Source organism: Morus notabilis, unplaced genomic scaffold, assembly GCF_000414095.1.
Source record: "Morus notabilis unplaced genomic scaffold, ASM41409v2 Scaffold174, whole genome shotgun sequence".
In the NCBI taxonomy this organism is placed as follows: Eukaryota; Viridiplantae; Streptophyta; class Magnoliopsida; order Rosales; family Moraceae; genus Morus; species Morus notabilis.
The window spans coordinates 219,855-238,425 of record NW_010364838.1 but is presented as its reverse complement, the minus strand read 5'-3'; the positions used below and the strand labels follow the sequence as shown (position 1 = coordinate 238,425).

Below are 18,571 nucleotides of genomic sequence, written 5' to 3'. Positions count from 1 at the left end.
TGACTGCATTGTTTTAAGATTTTTACTCTAATTCTTGATTAATAATCTTTTAGCTAATATAATTCTTTGATTAAAGGGTATTAATCAAGTGTAAAAAAGTAAAAACTCAAGGTCCATGTATTTCTAAAGAATATTTGTCTAATTTTTCTATAAAACAATGATCTTTCAAGGATTAGTTGTTCTGTTTGGCAAATTGTCAAGGATATTTGCTCAAATTTTCTCATCTCGGGTGCAGAAGTGCGATTCTATGTATAAACAATGTAAGTCGTTAAAAAAAATATGAATCCAAGAGTTGCCGTCATCTACTAATAAATTATCATTCTAGTTTGAATTAGAAAATTGGCTAAGTTTTGGACTAGGCTTAATTCACTGCTGCCCTTGGCTCTTGTTAGATATGACATTCCAATTTCAAATGACCTCAGAGTTGATGGTTAGCAGCAAAAGATTGTTGCATTCATAAGTTACAATTTTATAAGGTACAAAATATCCAATCTCAATCAAAACAAGACTATGGTTTAAGTTGTGGCTACACAATTTTAAGGAGAGGGGAAAAGGTTTTTTTGACTCTAATATAAGTGGACTATTATTGCTGAATATTGAAGGGCACTAGTCAAAGCACATTGTACGGCACCATAAAAAATGTACGAGCAGTGAATGTTAAAAGGTGGTAATCATGATGAGGCAGGCTCAGCCCCATCATGGAGAGCACAGCAAACAGTTGCTTTGTGGTGGCCTTGATACACCCTTATATCTTCACCATTTGACATCGACCAAAGCCTTGCTGTTGTATCAGAGGAAGCTGCAAAAGGAAAAATAATTATATGACATGAGAATTCAATCATGAGGATCCAAGAGAAAAGGCTCAAAAAAAAAAAAGAATATCTTATGACTTGAGATAGACCCGAAAATGAGAGAGACGGTGCAACTGAAAAATGAAATCACAGCCCGGCAGTTTTATGTTTTCGGTCGAAGTCCATATAGTTATTTGGTAACAATCTTGTCTTAACAGCATTTGATAAAAAAGGGTGTTCTTTTTTGCATAAGATGAAAGTTTAAGTAATCCCATTTCTTGAAGTCAAAATACCTGTTATAAGATAGGCACCATCCACTGAGAAAACACAGTCCCACACCCACCGTTGGTGTCCTATAAAGCCCAAGAAAAGAACAATAAAATGAATATGTTAGTAGGCAGGAACAATCAGATTAATACGTGAATATAAAACTAATGAATAAATAATTTTAAGCTGCAAGCAAGTAGGCTACCAGTTAAAGTCTTCTCCAACGTAAAACCATCGACGTTCCAAATCTTGACGGTATGATCGCAAGATGCAGTAGCAAGATATCTGAAAACACAGCCCACATGGATAGTCTAAGTCAAGGCAAGAGGAAATATGATAAAAAGGTAAAACGGCATGGAATTAGCTTTGATGAAGAAACCTATGTGGTTCACAGAACTCAGGGGAAAGCAGACACTTGAGAATGTAACCCTTATGTGCTTGTAGCTTATGAAGTGGCTCAAAGTTTGTCATCGTCTGTGACCGAAAAAAAAAAATCATTATGGAAGAAACCAATTACAAAACCAAGGTCAAATCAGATAATTGAGTACATCAAGATGGAACCTGTGTCCCCCGTAACAGGCGCCAAACATAACAGGTCCCATGATTATTTGCTGCAACTACCAAGCTGCCATCCCACATAACAGTTAGCGACCTTACTGCTGTATCCACCTCTGGCACCTAAGTTGGATTGGAAACAAATTTAGTAAATGTGCTTTCGAGGGAAATATTAAGTTGAGGCACGTAAACTTTTCCTGTGAAAATGGCTTTGCCTATTGGAAAAAAGCAACTTGTTGCATCAAGACGCACACTTCTTATAGTTACGTTATGTATCAGGAGTGGATTCGAGAATTTCATAACATTGTGCGTTAAGGATTCAGCGATTCAAATATTTGGCAGAATTGGATCTATAATTTCTCTAGGTCTCATAGTTTGTCCATCATCCACATTAATTTATAGGGGATACTACAAGATGTTGATTCAAGTAACACTTTCCATTCAGACACATCTCCATTTTTTTCTAGACCCCAACAAAAATGAAAACTTGCATCTAGAAACAAAGGATATATTCTGTAGGTCAAACATTTGATAAGAACGAATGGCAAAGGTTAATAACAATTCACAGAAAGTTTCCAAAGTAAATCTCAAACACTAAGATAAAATAAAAAGTTATAGAACCAAGCCGTACCAATTCACAGCTACACGAATTTGCAGTCAAATCCCACACACGAATATTTCCATTTTGATCTCCAGATATCAACTCTGTCTGCAAACCACATATCAAGGAGCTGCTTACATTTGGCTTATATTTTAAGGTTGAGATGGTCTAATTGCTTAATTGAGTGAATCGTACATAATTAAACTTACCTAGGAAAAAAAAAAAAACCCCCATATATTTCACTATTCCACTTCCCCAATAACACTTCAGATCACAAAAATGAAAGAAAATGCAACTATCTTAAGAAGAAAATACTAGAAGCCAACTTTAACCAAAAGACACTGGATATTAGCACAACATGTAGAATTCACGGAAGTATCTTCATCTCATACTTACTACTACAGTATACAAGAATCAACATTTTCATCAAGTTTTCAAACACAAAGTAAAGAAATTGAGAGAAAAAACTTGGTAATTTATTCAATTAGAAAACTAATTCTGTACAACCTATATGTAGATACAGGGCCACCGGTTCTCTTACTCACTGATAGCTAGCAAATCTCCTAATTAATCAAGAAATCATTCCTAAAACATCTCAAGTCAACTTTCTCTAATTACAGACTCTAATTACCCTAAATCTACCACATAAATAGAGAATAAAATACAAATAAATTACAGCCTCTGCATTCCTAAGGTTAAGGAACCGGGATCATAATTCAACACTCCCCCTCAAGCTAGGAATATATGTTAATCATTCCTAGCTTGGAAATAAAATCTTCAGATGTAGTTCGAGGTAGAGCCTTTGTGAATACATCTGCAATATATCTGCAACTTGTAGATTTGATGGAGTGTAAATCAAATCTATTAACCCTTCCTCCACACTTCTCTTAACATTCTTCTTGAAGAATAGACCTTTTCCCGGTGTCATTTTCAGGTATATCAATATTCTGTAAACAGCTTCAAGATGTTCTTCATTTAGATTGCTCATGAATTGACTTACCACACTCACAGAAAATCGGATATCTGGTCGTGTGTGGGAGAGATAAATCAATTTACCAACGAGTCGTAGGTATCTTCCCTTATCAACTGGAGGACTTTCTTTTGCCAACCCTGCCTTATAGGTCGACTCCATAGGAGTTGCAGCAGGCCTGCAACCCAACATTCCTGTCTCCTTAAGCAGGTCCAAGACATATTTCCTTTGAGAGACAACAATCCCCTTCCTTGACCAAGCTACTTCCATGCCAAGAAAGTATTTTGGAGTCCCAAGATCCTTTACTTCAAATTCTCTGGCAAGAACACCCTTCAATTCTTCTAATTCTTCAACATAACTTCCAGTTAGGATGATATCATCGACATAGACAATAAGAACTGCCACTCTACCATCCTGTGAGTGTTTTATGAAGCAAGTGTGATCCGCTTGCCCCTGTATGTATCCATATCGTTTGATAGCTTTTGTAAACTTATCAAACCATGCTCTCGGGGATTGTTTTAGGCCATATAATGACTTCTGTAGCTTACATAGCTCATTAGTATTCCCAGCATTTTCAAAACTAGGAGAATCTCCATGTAGACTTCATCTTCTAGGTTCCCATTTAGAAAGGCATTCTTAATATCAAGTTGAAGAAGTGGCCAATCGAAATTTGCAGCCAAGGATAATACCCGAACTGTATTGAGCTTTGCAACCGGGGCAAACGTTTCTTGATAATCAACACCATAGGTTTGAGTGAATCCCTTTGCGACGAGTCTTGCCTTATAACGCTCTAAACTGCCATCAGCCTTATACTTCACATCAAAGATCCATTTACAACCAACTGGATGTTTTCCTCTTGGTAGATCCATAAGTTTCCATGTCCCATTCTTCTCCAAGGCCCTAATTTCATCCTCAACAGCATTCTTCCACTTTGGGTTCTTCAAGGCTTCATATATATTTCCGAGAATTTCTACATTGGAAAGATTAGCAGCAAAGGCACGATATTGTGGGGAGAGGCCTTTAAAAGACAAAATTATAAATGGGATGTTGGGTACAAGATCTGAATCCTTTTCTTAAGGCAATGGGAATATTAAGATCACTATCTGAAATTGAATCAACTTAAGTTTCAGTTTCTTGAGGTATACCTGGACTTTCATGAATTGAGTCAGATTCTTGGTAGTGTTGGGAGTATGTGGTTGGTTCTATCTCATCTTGGTTCCTCTTCCTTCTGGAGTACACAAGTAGTTCTTTATTTCCTACAAGCTGTGTAGGAATTGAACTAGAGGTAGAAGTGAGAGGCTCGGGAGAAGCATTAACTACTAGAACCGAGTTGAATGGGACTGAACTTGGACTAGACATGGCTGGATTCGGACTAGACATGGCTGGAATGACAGTTGGGACATGTTTAGAATTTCACTCAAGAATCGTGTTGGTGTTTTCATTTCCTGGTTGGTGACACAAATAATGATGGGAATAATTGTGTTATTTACTGTTGAATATTCATAAGTCAAAGTTAGGAAATTTATTTTAGGAAAGTATTTTAGGAATAAAGGAGAGATTAGTTGTGATCCTCTCTCATGATTCTGTTTCCTGATTTTTAGGAAAGATTTAAGTTAGTTAGTACTGAATTATGTACATTAATTAGGAGATATTGCTTAAATTAGAATAGCTAGCATATCTTTCCTAGTTTAGGGGCAGTTCCTATTTTTTAGGAAAGATCCTAGGAATATCTTGAGGATAGTTTCCCTATCCTATTAAGTTCCCTAGTTTCCCGATTCTGTTAGCCACGGGACCTAGGTCTGTTGTACACCTATTTATACTCCTGCTTTCTACCGATTAAATCAATAAAGGTTTTATATTTTTTCCTCAGAAACTATCATGGTATCAGAGCCTGGTTTAGGACTTTACCTTTGTCCGCCATGGCCAAGAATCCAGAAAACCTTCCCTCAACCCAAACTGTACCCTCTGCCTCTTCTAATAATGCTGATTTCAACCCTAATGCTTCCATTCAAATTACTAATGTACGTTTTGTTGGAGATTTAGTCAATTAATTGTAAATATTCATTTGTATTCTTTCCATATTGTTTGATTTAGTCAAAATAGGAAAGTATAAATTAGGAAGATATTATAAGATTGTCTAGCATAATTTAGGGATTCTTTTCCTTAGTTTTTCTTTCCTAATTGCCGTGACTTATGGCTCACAAAGTGTATATATTCTGACAAGGTTAATGAGAATAATCAAGCAAGAATTATTCTTCTCTCTGTTTTTCTTGTTTCATGGTATTAGAGCCAACGGTACTGGTGACTAGTCAAGGAAAAAAAGTCTGGAGGACAGCCAAATACGCCCTCAGAGGAATCTTCAACAGTAGTCAATCCAGCATCTTCAGGACCTATATCCGGATCCTCATCTACACACTCGCTTGACAGCCACTCTCTGCAAATCACACAGCAAAAGCTTAATGGGCTAAATTTCCGAGAATGGTTTCAGTCCGTTATCCTTGTGGTCAGAGGAAGAGGGAAGGTTGGATACTTGACAAGAGCAATCACAGCACCACCGGACACAGCACCAAATTACAGTACTTGGGAGGTAGAAAATTCGATCGTCATGGCATGGCTTATCAATTCTATAGAGCCAAGGATTGGACGAACTTATCTGTTTTACAAGACAGCAAAGGAGATTTGGGAGGAGGTCCAAGAAATCTATTCCGATCTTGAAAACGCGTCACAATGTTTTGAGATTAGATCGAAGATTCGCAACACCATCCAGGGAAGTCTTACTGTCACTAAGTATTATAATTCTTTTATGGACTTATGGCAAGAAATGGATCTCTTTTATGAGATTGGATGGCTGTGTGCTACTGACGCAGAAAAATACAAAAAAATGCTCGAGAAAGAGCGTACCTTTGATTTTTTGCAGGGGCTGAATCCGGATTTAGATGAAGTACGTGGACGGCTGCTTGGGATGAAACCGTTTCCAACCCTCCGAGAAGCTTTTGCTGAAGTCAGGAGGGAAGAAAGTAGGAAACGGGTAATGATGAATCCCTATAGCCGTGACGCGCCTTCCTTGGAAACACGAGGGTCTGCACTTGTGGTGAACAAACAAGATGGCAGTCGTGGGTCTCAATACAAACAAGATGGCAGCCGTGGTTCTCAATCAAAGGACAAGGCCTGGTGTGATTATTGTAATAAGCCCTATCACACTCGTGAAACTTGCTGGGATTTACATGGCAAGCCACCAGATTGGAAACCAAGGAAGCAACGTGGGCAATCCAGTTCAGCCTACATAGTGGAGTCGAAATCAACCCGCATGGTGGAGACAGATTCAGATAGGGCTGCTGGACTTAATTTCTCAACAGAGCAGGTGGAAATGCTACGACAGCTTCTTAACCAAACTCAGGTCTCAACAGGATCCGCAAGTCAGAATTCAAAACTTCCCACTGCGGCTATGGCACAAACAGGTATAATGAGTCAAGCATTCTTGTCAAAGTCACTGCAAGCAGATTATTGGATTGTGGATATAGGGGCTTCTGACCATATGACCGGGTCAATGGAGTTTTTTGAAAAATATGACAAGTGCAATAACTTGATTAATGTATGGGTTGCTGATGGAAAAATGTCACATGCGGTTGGGCGTGGTTTGTTTACCGAATATGACATTGAAATCGGTTTTACATGTGCCTAAATTGACATATAATCTTTTGTCAGTTGGTAAGTTAACAAAAAATCTTAATTGTGTTGTGACTTTTTTCCCTTCTCACTGTGAATTTCAGGACCGTTCTTCGGGGAAGATGATTGGCATTGCTGAGAAGAAAGATGGCCTATACTATCTCTTAGGAGCCAGGGATTCCAGTAGAGCTAAGTCACAAAATAAAATGTCCATGTCAGGTATTTCTAATTCTGACATTATGTTATGGCATCAACGCTTAGGACACCCAAGTTTTTCTTATATGAAAGTCTTGTATCCTAATCTTTTTATCAATAAAGAGAAAGTTTTGTTTCGTTGTGAAGAGTGTGTTCTTGCCAAACAAACTAGAGTAAGATATCCACCACATACATACAAACCCTCAAGACCATTTCAGTTGATCCATAGTGATATCTGGGGTCCATCTAGGTCAGTTAATTTAACTAGAACTCAGTGGTTTATCACTTTCATAGATGATCATACTAGGGTTTGTTGGATATACTTGATGAAAGATAAATCTGAGGCATTTTACTGGTTCAAACAATTCCAAAAATTTGTCCAAAATGTTTTCCAATCCAATATCCAAGTTCTTCGAACAGATAATGGGAGGGAGTATTTTTCAAATGAGTTTGGCCAATATTTGGGGGATAAAGGGATATATCGTCAGAGTTCCTGTGTTGATACACCTAAACAAAATGGGGTTGCAGAAAGAAAGAATCGTCACTTGTTGGAGGTTGCTCGATCAATCATGTTCACTAGTTCAGTTCCTAATTCCTACTAGGGGGAGGCAATTCTCACTTCCACATATTTGATTAATCGACTACCTTCAAAAACACTTCAATTCCGAACTCCTCTACGTGTCATTCTTGATCATTTTTTAAATGTAAATCTGTTCAATTCTCTGTCCTCAAGGGTATTCGGCGGCACTGTTTTTGTCCATAACAAACAGCCAAATAGAAGTAAACTTGATCCCAGGGCTTTTAAATGCATATTTGTCGGATATTCACCAACCCAAAAAGGCTACAAATGTTATTCTCCCTTTCTCAAGAAATTCTTTGTCTCGTGTGATGTGACTTTCTATGAGGATCAATTATTCTATCCCAACACTCATCTCTAGGGGGAGAATGTCAATGAAAATGAGCATTGGGATTCCACTGTGTCTCTTCCAATATTACAAGATGTATCACAAGATGCCTCTAGTTCACCACCAGAAACCTCGAGTCCAATTACTATCCCTAGTCCTAGTTCGAGTCATGATCAAGAGAAGGAGCAACAACCAATTTCTGAGAGACCATTTCAGGTTTATTCTAGAAGGCCAAAAGCTCCTCAACAAGACCAATCATTGAACCGAGAACCAGATCCTGGTGTAAGCAGTGACTTGAACGTGCCAATTGCAATACGGAAAGGGGTAAGAACATGCACAAAGCATCCTATCTACAATTTTCTAACCTGCACAAAGTTGTCTTCTGGATTTAAGGCCTTTACAGCGAAGATTGATAGTGAGAGAATTCCTAGAAATATTCATGAAGCCATTAAAGATCCGAAGTGGAAGAAAGCCGTGCAGGAGGAAATGAGAGCATTACATGATAATGGAACTTGGGAAGTAGTTCACCTACCAAAGGATAAGAAAGTGGTTGGAAGCAAATGGGTCTTCACAGTAAAATATAAAGCAAATGGAGAGGTAGAGAGGTATAAGGCCCGATTAGTAGCTCAAGGCTTCACACAAACATATGGGATTAATTATGAAGAAACCTTTGCTCCTGTGGCCAAACTCAACTCTATCCGGGTTCTTTTATCTCTTGCAGCCAATCTAGATTGGGAACTACATCAACTCGACGTGAAGAATGCGTTTTTGAATGGCAACCTTGATGAAGAAGTGTATATGAAGATTCCACCTAGATTCGAGTCAGAAGAGGAACAAGAGTTTGAAAACTGAAGAAATCATTGTATGGTTTAAAACAATCCCCACGTGCATGGTTTACCAGGTTCCGTTCTTCTCTCACTCGTCTGGGATACACTCAAGGAAAGGCTGATCACACTATCTTCATTAAAAGAGGAGAAGATAAAAAAAGGACCATTCTTATTGTGTATGTTGATGATATCATAATTACAGGTGATGATAATGTTGAGATTCACAAACTCAAGAATCAATTGAAGGAAGAGTTTGAAGTTAAAGACCTAGGACCCCTGAAGTACTTTCTCGGTATGGAAGTTGCTAGAAGTAAAGAGGGTATCTTCATTTCTCAAAGGAAATACACTCTTGACCTACTAGAAGAAACCAGGAAACTGGGGTGCAAACCAGTAGGAACTCCACTTGAGAAAAAATGGAAGAGCAAGGTTAAAGACGATGTGCCCTCTGTGGATATAGGAAGATATCAACGACTGGTTGGTAGGTTGATTTATTTGTCTCTCACACGGCCCGATATTGCTCATGCTGTAAGTGTAGTAAGCCAGTACATGCATTCACCTACTCAAAGACACCTAGAGGCTGTGAACCACATCTTGAGATATCTCAAAGGTACTCCAGGAAGAGGTTTGATGTTTCTAAAAAGTGAGGACAGAAATATCGAAGGGTTTGTTGACACGGACTGGGCTGGAAGTGAAGATTGTAAGTCAACTTTGGGATACAGCACCAAGCTGTGGGGTAATTTGGTTACATGGAGAAGTAAGAAACAGACTGTTGTGACAAAGAGTAGTGCTGAGGCAGAATTTCGGGCAATCGCACATGGAATTTGTGAGGTTATATGGCTGGAAAGATTAATGCAAGACTTACAAATCACAGTTTGCTCTCCCACTAAAGTATATAGTGATAGCAAATCCGCAATTAGCATTGTAAACAATCCAGTCCAACATGACCGGATGAAACATGTCAGGATTGATCAAAGCTTCATCAATAATGAAATCGAAGGAGGTATAGAATTGTGTTACGTCTCAACCCATGCACAAGAAGCCAAGTCAGGAAAATTTCCTCTGCAAGCTTGGAATGAGGAATATCTATTCCTAAGCTTGAGGGTGAGTGTTGGAGATTTAGTCAATTAATTGTAAATATTCATTTGTATTCTTTCCGTATTGTTTGATTTAGTCAAAATAGGAAAGTATAAATTAGGAAGATATTATAGGATTGTCTAGCATAATTTAGGGATTCTTTTCCTTAGTTTTTCTTTCCTAATTGCCGTGACTTATGGCTCACAAAGTGTATATATTTTGACAAGGTTAATGAGAATAATCAAGCAAGAATTATTCTTCTCTGTTTTTCTTGTTTCACGTTTGAATGGAAGGAATTTTCTAGAATGGGCCCAATCAGTAAAACTAGCCATAGATGGCCGAGGAAAACTAGGGTTTCTTACAGGGGAGGAACCAAAGCCGAAGGAATCTGACCCTTCATTCCAAAAGTGGAGGTCTGAAAATTCACTCATCACTACGTGGCTTCTCAATTCCATGGAGGAATCAATCCGGAAGCCATATATGTTTATGTCAGCCCAAGAAGTGTGGGAGGCCATGCATGAAACCTACTCTGACCTGGAGAATTTTTCACAAGTCTTTGAATTGAAGACTCGGCTGTGGAATTCCAAGCAGGGGGAGGCAAATATCACTATGTATTACAACATAATGCTGGCACTATGGCAGGAATTAGACCTCTGCTATAATGACGAATGGGAGAATCCCAAAGACCTTGCTAGGTTTAAAAAAAGGGAAGAAATTGATCGTGTTTTTATGTTTTTAGCAGGGGTTAATGCAGGATTTGACGATGTTAAAGGGCGTGTTCTAGGCAGACGTCCCCTTCCTACAATCCGTGAAGTTTTTTCTGAACTTAGGCAGGAAGAAGGATGAAAGAGAGTCATGACCGGTTCATTTTTGCCACTAGCAGAGCCTAAAAGTTCAGCCTTAGCAATCTGTGGCAATGAGGGTGACTCAGACAAGAAGAAGAAGCCGTGGTGTGACCACTGCAAACGGCACTAGCACACAAAAGCTTCCTGCTGGAAGCTTCATGGGAAACCACCTAATTGGCAGCCAAGTTGGAAGAAGAAACAGGAGGGAGGCAAGGCGTTAAACACTGTGACTGAGACTATTGCAGAGCCACCATCTACCTCGGTACAGCCTCCATTTACCAAGGAACAAATTGAGCATCTTCTAAAACTCTTTTTAAGTCTCCACAAATTTCTAATTCTCCTTCTACCTCTTATGCTCACCAAGGTAATCAAGCTCCTTCTGCCTTCACTTCCTCAAATATTTCTGGCCCATGGATCATAGATTCTGGTGCTACAGATCATATGACCAATTGTTCCCATTTATTTTCCACTTACAGTCCTTGTGCAGGAAATAAAAAAATTAAAGTGGTTGATGCTTCTTTTTCAACCATAGCAGGGACGGGTTCCATCAAAATTTCTCCATGTTTAACTCTAGAGGATGTGTTACATGTTCCAAAATTGTCGTGCAATTTACTGTCAGTCAGTAAATTAACTCTTGACCAAAACTGTCATGCTAATTTTTTTCCATCTTACTGTGAATTTCAGGACATGGCCTCGGGGAAGATGATTGGCAATGCTAAATTAAGTGGTGGACTTTACTACTTTGACGATGGATCACTTCCTAAAGATTATGTTTCAAATACTTGTTTTGGTGTTATTTCTGGTTCTAGTAAGAATGACATTATGCTTTGACATTTTAGGCTTGGTCATCCAAGATTTTATTATTTAAAACGTTTGTTTCCTAGTTTATTTTCCAATAAAGATCCATCTTTTTTTCAATGCGAAATTTGTGCTTTAGCAAAAATGCATCGATCTCTATATATCTCTCGTCCATATGTTCCTTCCAAACCTTTTTCTCTTGTGCATAGTGATATATGGGGACCTTCAAGATTTTCAATTCCTTCGGGAAAACGATGGTTTGTTACCTTTATAGATGATCACACAAGAATGGCTTGGGTTTACTTGATGACACAAAAATCTGAGGTGGAACACATTTTTAAAACATTTTATAACATGATTTACATTCAATTTGAAACAAAAATCAAAGTTTTAAGGAGTGACAATGGTCGTGAGTATTTCACAAAACATTTGAGTGTTTTTTTCTCACAAAATGGAAATTTTTAGCAAAGCTCTTGTGTTGACACGCCTCAACAAAATGGCATTGCCCAAAGGAAAAATAGGCATTTGTTAGAAGTGGCTCGGGCACTGTTATTTACACATAAAGTACCAAATTTTTTTTGGAGAGATGCTATTTTAACAGCAACTTTTTTGATAAATAGAATGCCTTCGAAAGTTTTGAATTTTGCCACTCCTATAAGTGAATTTTCCAAAACTTTTCCCCAAACAAAAATTCAATCAACTCTGCCACTGAAAACATTTGGCTGCACTGTTTATATCCCCAAAAAGATGTAAACTTAGGAAAACTTGATCCTAGAGGAACTAAGTATGTCTTCGTAGGATACTCTCCAAGTCAAAAAGGATATAAGTGCTATGATCCCAAAAAAAGAAAATATTTTGTCACCTTTGATGTGCAATTTTTTGAAAATCAATCATTTTTTCAGCCTCATCTTCAGGGGGAGAACACACAGGCAGATCGGCTTTAGGGGGAGATGAAAAAATAGTCTTCGACTTTCATGATCAAGGGGAATCTTTTTTTGAAAATTTTTCATTAGAATTTGCCCTTCAACATTCGGATTTTTTGCAAAACTTAAATAATTCCGAAGATTCAGTTGAAAATACAACCAACAATGAAGGCAATTCTGAAGAGAATCATCAAGAGAATAACTCTGCAGATGTTTTAAATATTGGAAATTTGGCTCCTTCCAGTGTTAGTCCAATTAGAACAAGAAATAACACTGAAAACTGGTTTGGGAAAGTTTTCTCAAGAAGAGAACCAAAGTCAAGTGGATTGACCAATAACTTGCAGCATGGTCAAGAATCAACCTCGATACCAAGTCCAGAAGTTTCAGGTTTGAGTCCAATCCCTGAAAATTTCTCAAATGAGCTTGATTTACGTATTGCACTAAGAAAAGGAACTAGAGAATGCACTAGGCGTCCTCTATATCCCATGTCCCATTTTGTTTCTTATAAAAAGCTATCTCCTTGTTTCCGTGCCTTTGTTACTCAACTCTCACATGTGGAAATTCCAAAGAGTATTAGAGATGCATTTCAGGTACCCGAATGGAAAGCAGCTGTTTTAGAGGAGATGAGGGCTCTGGAGAAGAATTAGACATGGGAGGTTATAAATTTGCCAAAGGAGAAGAAAACTGTTGGGTGCAAATGGGTATTCACGGTCAAGTTCAAATCTAATGGATCACTGGAAAGGTATAAAGCACGTCTAGTGGCCAAAGGATTCACTCAAACCTATGGCATAGATTACTCTGAGACTTTTGCACCAGTAGCTAAACTGAATACTGTACGGGTTCTTCTCTCAATTATGGTAAACTTGGACTGGCAGTTACAACAGTTAGATGTCAAGAATGCCTTCTTAAATGGAGATTTAGAAGAAGAGGTTTTTATGGATCCTCCAACTGGTTTTGAAGATAAGTTTGGTTCAAAGGTGTGCAAACTGAGGAAATCTCTCTATGGGCTAAAACAATCACCACGAGCATGGTTTGAGAAATTCACAAGCTCGATAAAGAGACAAGGTTATTCTCAAGCCCAGGCAGATCACACACTCTTCTTTAGAAGATCAAAGGAAGGAAGAATTGACATCCTTATTGTCTATGTGGATGACATTATCTTGATAGGTGATGATATTCTAGAAACGGCTTGGTTGAAAGGGTGCTTGGCGGATGAATTTGAGATCAAAGACCTCGGGAACCTAAAATATTTTTTAGGTATGGGGATAGCAAGATCTAAAGAAGGGATAATGGTCAGCCAAAGGAAGTATGTACTTGATCTTCTCGAAGATACTGGAATGAGTGGGTGCAAACCAGTTGATACTCCTATTGATCCCAATGGTGAGGGTGACAGTGTTGATACCACGAGATATTAGAATTGGTTGGAAGGTTGATTTACTTATCACACACTAGACCAGACATAGCTTTTGCCGTGAGTATGATAAGCCAATTTATGCAGTCTCCTCAGAAAACTCATATGGAAGCTGCCTATCAAATCCTTAGATATCTCAAGGGGTCTCCGGGAAAAGGATTAATGTTCAGAAAACATGACAACTGAACAATTGAAGCCTATACAGATGCTGATTGGGCTGGATCCGTGACTGATAGGAGGTCTACAACTGGATACTGTTGCTTTGTGTGGGGAAACCTAGGTACGTGGAGAAGCAAAAAGCAAAGTGTTGTTGCCCGTAGCAGTGCAGAAGCAGAATTTCGAGCGATGGCTAATGGGCTATGTGAGTTAATTTGGTTGCAGCAAGTTATAGGAGATCTTCATTTAACAATAGAAGCTCCAATGAAGCTTTACTGTGACAACAAGGCTGCTATTAGCATTGCTAATAACCCTGTTCAACACGATCGCACCAAACATGTGGAGATAGATCGGCATTTCATCAAAGAAAAACTGGAATCCGGAACTGTGTGTTTACCCTTCCTGCAAACATCTCAACAAATAGTTGACATTTTAACCAAGGGGTTATTTAGACTAGGGTTTGAATCTTGTATTAGCAAGTTGGGTTTAAGAGATATCTATGACCCAACTTGAGGGGGAGTATTGAATTATGTACATTAATTAGGAGATATTGCTTAAATTAGATATTGCTTAAATTAGAATTGCTTAAATTAACAGATCTAGGTTTCAGAAAGTGGAGGATTGAAAATAGTATGATCATGTCATGGCTTATCAATTCCATGAACAATGACATAGGTGAAAATTTCTTGCTGTTTGGGACTGCAAAAGAAATCTGGAATGCAGCCAAAGAGACTTACTCCAGCTCTGAAAATACTTCAGAACTGTTTTAGGTTGAATCCACACTTCATGATTTCCGCCAAGGAGAGCAGTCTGTTACCCAGTATTACAATACACTCACACGGTATTGGCAACAACTGGACTTATTTGAGACTCACTCATGGAAATGTCCAGAAGATGCAGCAACGTACAAGCAGATTGTGGAACAAAAGAGGCTGTTCAAGTTTTTCTCGGGACTTAACAGGGAATTGGATGATGTTCGAGGTCGAATTATGGGCACTAAACCACTGCCCAGTCTCAGGGAGGCTTTCTCAGAGGTTAGGCGTGAAGAAAGTAGAAAGAAAGTGATGATGGGATCTAAGGAACAAGCTGCCTCAACATTGGATGCATAAGCCCTTGCTGTCTGATCATTCAACAATAGTGGTGGAGATCGTCAGAAACGGGAAAGGCCTTGGTGTGGTTACTATAAGAAACTAGGCCATCTTAAGGAGACTTGTTGGAAGCTCCATGGCAAACCAGCTAATTGGAAACCAAAGCCACGGTTTGACAGAGACAGCAAAGCACATGTAGCTTCCCACTCTGACTTTGCACCTGTTCCCAAGCCTAGCCCATTCAGTAAAGAACAGATGGATGTACTCCAGAAACTGTTGAGTCAAGTGGGCAATGGTAGCACTACTGGGACTGGTTTGGTTGCACAAACGGATTCACATACAACCTTCACCGCTAACAGAGGAGGAATGAGGCCATGGATAGTCGACACGGGTGCCTTTGATCACATGACAGGGGATGCTACACTTCTCCAAAATTACAAGCCAAGTAGTGGTCACTCGTTCGTCCATATTGCTGATGGTTCAAATTCAAAAATTGCTGGGACAGGTTCTATCAAACTCACTAAAGAGTTGTATCTCGACTCTGTCCTCCATGTTCCAAACTTGGATTGTAATCTTTTATCCATTAGCAAATTGGCTAGTGACCTTCAATGTGTTACTCAATTTTATCCAAACTTGTGTGTTTTTCAGGACTTGAAATCGGGGAAGATGATTAGCAGTGCTGAACTGTGCTCAAACCAAGTTTCTCAAGCAAGTTGTGTCCAGTCTCAGAGTCTGTTAGAGTCTTTTAATTCTGTGTCCAATTCTAATGTCAATAAAGATAGTGAAATTATATTGTTACACTATCATCTTGGTCATCCTAGCTTTGTGTATCTTGCAAAATTGTTTCCCAAACTATTTATCAATAAAAATTCAGCATCTTTTCATTGTGAAATTTGTCATATTGCAAAGCATACTCGAACAGTATATCCTCAAATTCCATACAAACCTTCAACTGCGTTTTCTTTGATCCATAGTGATGTGTGGGGTCCCTCACGAAAAAAAATGTTTCAGGTACTCGATGGTTTGTGACATTGTTGATGACCATACACGGGTAATTTGGGTTTTCCTTATGAAAGAAAAATCAAAGGTCAGGCAAATTTTTCAAACCTTCAATCTTATGGTTCAAAATCAATTCAACTCTAGAGTTCAGGTACTCAAGTCAAACAATGCTAGGGAATACTTCACTAGTAGTCTCAATACCTACCTTCAGAACCACGGGATTATCACATAAGTTCTTGTGTTAACACCCCTCAACAAAATGGGGTGGCTGAACGCAAGAATAGACATCTCTTAAAGGTTGCCCGGTGTCTTATGTTTTCCTCTAACGTTCCAAATTTTTTCTGGGGGGAAGCCATTCTTACAGCCACCTATTTGATTAATCGTATGCCATCCAGAGTCCTTACTTTCCAATCTCCACGTCAGCTCCTTCTGAAAAATTTTCCTCACACTCGTGCAACTTCATCTGATTTACCACTCAACGTATTTGGTTGCACGACATTTGTTCATGTCTATCCTCAAAACCGTAGCAAATTTGATCCTAGAGCCAATAAGTGCATTTTTCTAGGGTACTCTCCAACTCAAAAAGAGTACAAATGTTATTCTCCAACCAACAAAAGATTTTACACCACCATGGATGTGTCTTTCTTTGAACATATATTCTTCTATCCCAAATCTTATGTTTAGGGGGAGAGTATGAATGAACATCAAGTTTGGGAGTCCCTTCTTGAGTCTGTACCCTTTGCCCACTCAGAGTCACCAAGTTCTTCTCAATCCGTACCCACTGACCGTACACAAGACTTGTCCACACCCGTGCCTGTTCAATCATCAGTCCAGCCCACAAATTCTTCTCCTCCCGTGCCTGTTCAAACTGTAGCTCCACAACTTGCTAATGAGAATCTTCAAGTCTACATAAGGAGAAAAAAAAGACAGGAGCTAGAGCACGGATCACAGCCAGCATGTGGCCAAGATATTGACTCAATTTCAGGTCCACCTGAAGAAAACATAGGCACGGATAGGGCTGGAGATGTGTCAAGTCCCAGCATTGATGACTCCACGATGCCGATTGCCTTAAGGAAGGGTGTTAGGAGATGAACAGGTCATCCAATTGGGAATTATGTTACTTATAAAGGGCTATCATCATCTTACAAAGCATTTGCTACTTCTCTTGAGGATATTCAGGTTCCCAAGACAATACAAGAGGCATTACAAAATTCAGAGTGGAAGAAGGCAGTACAAGATGAGATTGATGCACTTGAGAAGAATGGAACATGGACTATTACTGATTTGCCAGCTGGAAAAAGGCCCGTGGGGTGCAAGTGGATTTTCACCATAAAGTACAAAGCAGATAGATCAATTGAGAGATTCAAGGCACGGTTGGTAGCTAGAGGATTTACACAATCCTATGGGATAGACTATCAAGAAACGTTTGCTCCTGTAGCAAAGCTTAACACTATCAGAATTCTTCTCTCATTGGCTGTCAACCAAGATTGGTGCTTGCAATAACTGGACATTAAAAATACTTTTCTAAATGGTGACCTTGAAGAGGAAGTCTACATGGAAATTCCCCTGGTTTCGAAGGAAGTATGAAAAAAAATCAGGTTTGCAAACTCGAGAAGTCCTTGTACGGCCTTAAACAATCTCCCCGAGCCTGGTTTGACAGATTTACAAAGGTTGTTTTGAAACTTGGCTACATACAGGGTTAGGCTGATCATACTCTGTCAAGAAATCTCACATTGGGAAAATTGCTATATTAATAGTTTATGTCGATGATATTATTCTATCTGGGACTGATGTGGAGGAATTACAGAATTTGAAGAAGTATTTGCCAGAAGAATTTGAAGTTAAAGATCTTGGAAATCTTAAATATTTCCTTGGAATGGAAGTGGCTAGATCAAGGAAGGGCATTGTTGTTTCTCGAAGGAAATATATTTTAGACCTTCTTAAGGAGACTGGTATGCTTGGATGCAAACTAGTTGATACTCCTATGGATAGCCAAAAGAAACTTGGGATTCGTTTGGTTGGAGGATTCAAACCATGTGATTCGAATCATTTTTTATTTACGTGTATTTTTTATGAGAGAAAATACTATAGCGAACCACGAATCATGATTCGAATCAAGGAACGAATCCCTCTACCAAACGCCCCCTTGGTACCGAGAAAGAAAGTGCACCTGTAGACAGGGGGAGATATCAGCGACTTGTTGGGCGTCTGATTTATCTTTCACACACTTGGCCAGATATTGGCTTTGCAGTGAGTGTTGTAAGTCAATTCATGCACAGTCCTACAGAGGAACACATGGAAGCAGTCTACAGGATTCTTAGATATTTGAAGATGACACCAGGGAAAGGCCTATTCTTTAGAAAGACAGAGAATCGTGACACTGAAGTGTATTCAGATGCCGATTGGGCAGGAAACATCATTGACCGACGGTCAACTTCTGGGTACTGTTCTTTTGTCTAGGGTAATCTTGTTACCTGGAGGAGCAAGAAGCAATCAGTGG

At 39.0% G+C, this 18,571-nt stretch overlaps 1 protein-coding gene across 3 annotated transcripts in view; it reads right to left on the bottom strand.

Moving 5' to 3' along the window:
• Window positions 1-448: 448 nt before the first annotated feature.
• The window catches only part of LOC21399058 (protein LST8 homolog), a 42,146-nt gene continuing 24,023 nt past the window's right edge, over window positions 449-18,571 (bottom strand). The window contains exons 5-10 of one of the 3 annotated variants that reach the window (XM_024171465.1): window positions 2,245-2,322; window positions 1,620-1,736; window positions 1,438-1,532; window positions 1,264-1,343; window positions 1,085-1,144; window positions 449-799 (exon numbers count right to left, since the gene is read on the bottom strand). In XM_024171465.1, the coding sequence (XP_024027233.1) occupies window positions 672-799; window positions 1,085-1,144; window positions 1,264-1,343; window positions 1,438-1,532; window positions 1,620-1,736; window positions 2,245-2,322 (558 nt within the window). In that variant the 3' untranslated portion in view covers window positions 449-671. The remainder of the gene's footprint in view (window positions 800-1,084; window positions 1,145-1,263; window positions 1,344-1,437; window positions 1,533-1,619; window positions 1,737-2,244; window positions 2,323-18,571) is intronic. The other 2 variants (XM_024171466.1, XM_024171467.1) reach the window with 2 other exon arrangements.